This window comes from Cyprinodon variegatus, unplaced genomic scaffold, assembly GCF_000732505.1.
Source record: "Cyprinodon variegatus isolate N-32 unplaced genomic scaffold, C_variegatus-1.0 Scaffold1878, whole genome shotgun sequence".
NCBI lineage: Eukaryota > Metazoa > Chordata > Actinopteri > Cyprinodontiformes > Cyprinodontidae > Cyprinodon > Cyprinodon variegatus.
The window spans coordinates 9,934-11,486 of NW_015152331.1; the positions used below are offsets into that span (position 1 = coordinate 9,934).

The following is a 1,553-nucleotide window of genomic DNA, read 5'->3' on the forward strand; positions in this document are numbered from 1 at the left end:
CATTGTGCCCTTAGAAAAGCCTCTAAACCAACCCTGTGTGCTGTTGGTGTGCAGTGGGTCCAGATGACTTGGCAGTCTCTCTTCCAGCGATGCTTGTAGATGTATTGTATTACATTCACAAAAGATCATGAACAGTTTTTTTACACACACACACACATTCACATAAACAATGTTCAACTGTGAAAATGACAGAAAATAGTTAATATAACTACAGTCAAACCTCTATGGCATGGATATTTTAGCTAAATATATCTGGGACATATCTTGTAACAGTTACAATAAGTGCACATCAAGTAAAAGGGCTACTTAACTCCAACTTTATAAAATAATTGTCTTAAGTGTTTATAAATTTCTTTGATTTTCAGTCCATATATGATTGGATTAAAAAGAGGATTACACATCATCATTTGCACTGTCATCACAAAACGTACTGTCTTTGAAATATTAGATTCCAGTCTAACAATAATCATATCATAAGAAAACAAACAAGAATAGTTGATTAAAACCAGCAAGTGAGGCAAACACGTCTGTGCAGCTTTTCTCCTGACTTCCCTGCAACTTCTACTGGCCACAATAATTATCACTGTGTAGGTGAATAGTATGAAAAGCATTGGGAAAAGAGCAAGGTTGAATAGAACAACAAGGCCATATGTCATCAATGCTTTCGAAGCAACACAGAAAAGATAATTGACTGAATTGTTACAGAAAATGGCTTTCAAACTAAAGCTACAGAGCATGGCATTTGCTCTTCCAATGACAGGCACAACAATATGACAAGGAGGTACAAACCAGGCCAGAAGAAGAAAAATAATAACAGTTCTTTTTGTCATGATTGAATGATAATGCAGAGGTTTACATATGGACACATATCTGTCAAAAGCCATGGCTGCTAACAGCAAATATTCTGAACAGCTTGAAGAGTAAAAAGAAAACACTTGCATGAGACAAAACTGATAAGACACAATTTGTTTCTCAGATAGGAAATCGGTCAAAAGCTTTGGGTAGATAACAGTACTGAAAATAATGGAATTGATTAACAAAGAAGCAATAAACATGTACATAGGCTCATGCAGGTTTTTGTGAATAACAATAAGATATACAATAGTGGAATTACAGGACAGAATTAAAATATAACCTGTCAACATGATTAAGAAATAAAGATACCTGTATTTCTGTAACTCTACATGGCCATCAAGACTAATATATGTTATATTCATAGTATCAACAAGTAGAAGAAACAGTTCTATATAGATAATTGGCAAAGCCTTTCAGACAGACAAGCATTCGCCTTGTTTATAAATACCTGCATCTCCTGTATGTTTAGAGGAGAGATGGAGTTAGATCAAATATATAAGGAGACTTCTTTATCCACTATGGATTTCAGGCTATTCCACATAGAGCTGTTGGCATGCTAACAACTTTATGAAACAGACATTTGTAAGAACTTCTTGCAAAACAACTTCTTTCAGATATTTTATTTTGTTTTATGCAGATAAATGCGGCATCAATCAACACTAGCATTTAAATATGTGTTGCATGTTGAACTATTTATG

The 1,553-nt window shown here is 34.3% G+C and overlaps 1 protein-coding gene across 1 annotated transcript; it reads right to left on the bottom strand.

The window, feature by feature from the left end:
* Positions 1 to 236: 236 nt before the first annotated feature.
* LOC107104770 (olfactory receptor 142-like) lies at positions 237 to 1,277 on the bottom strand. Its single transcript, XM_015404857.1, has one exon. The coding sequence runs from the start codon at positions 1,215 to 1,217 to the stop codon at positions 303 to 305; it is 915 nt and encodes a 304-aa protein (XP_015260343.1). The 5' UTR covers positions 1,218 to 1,277; the 3' UTR covers positions 237 to 302.
* Positions 1,278 to 1,553: the final 276 nt, after the last annotated feature.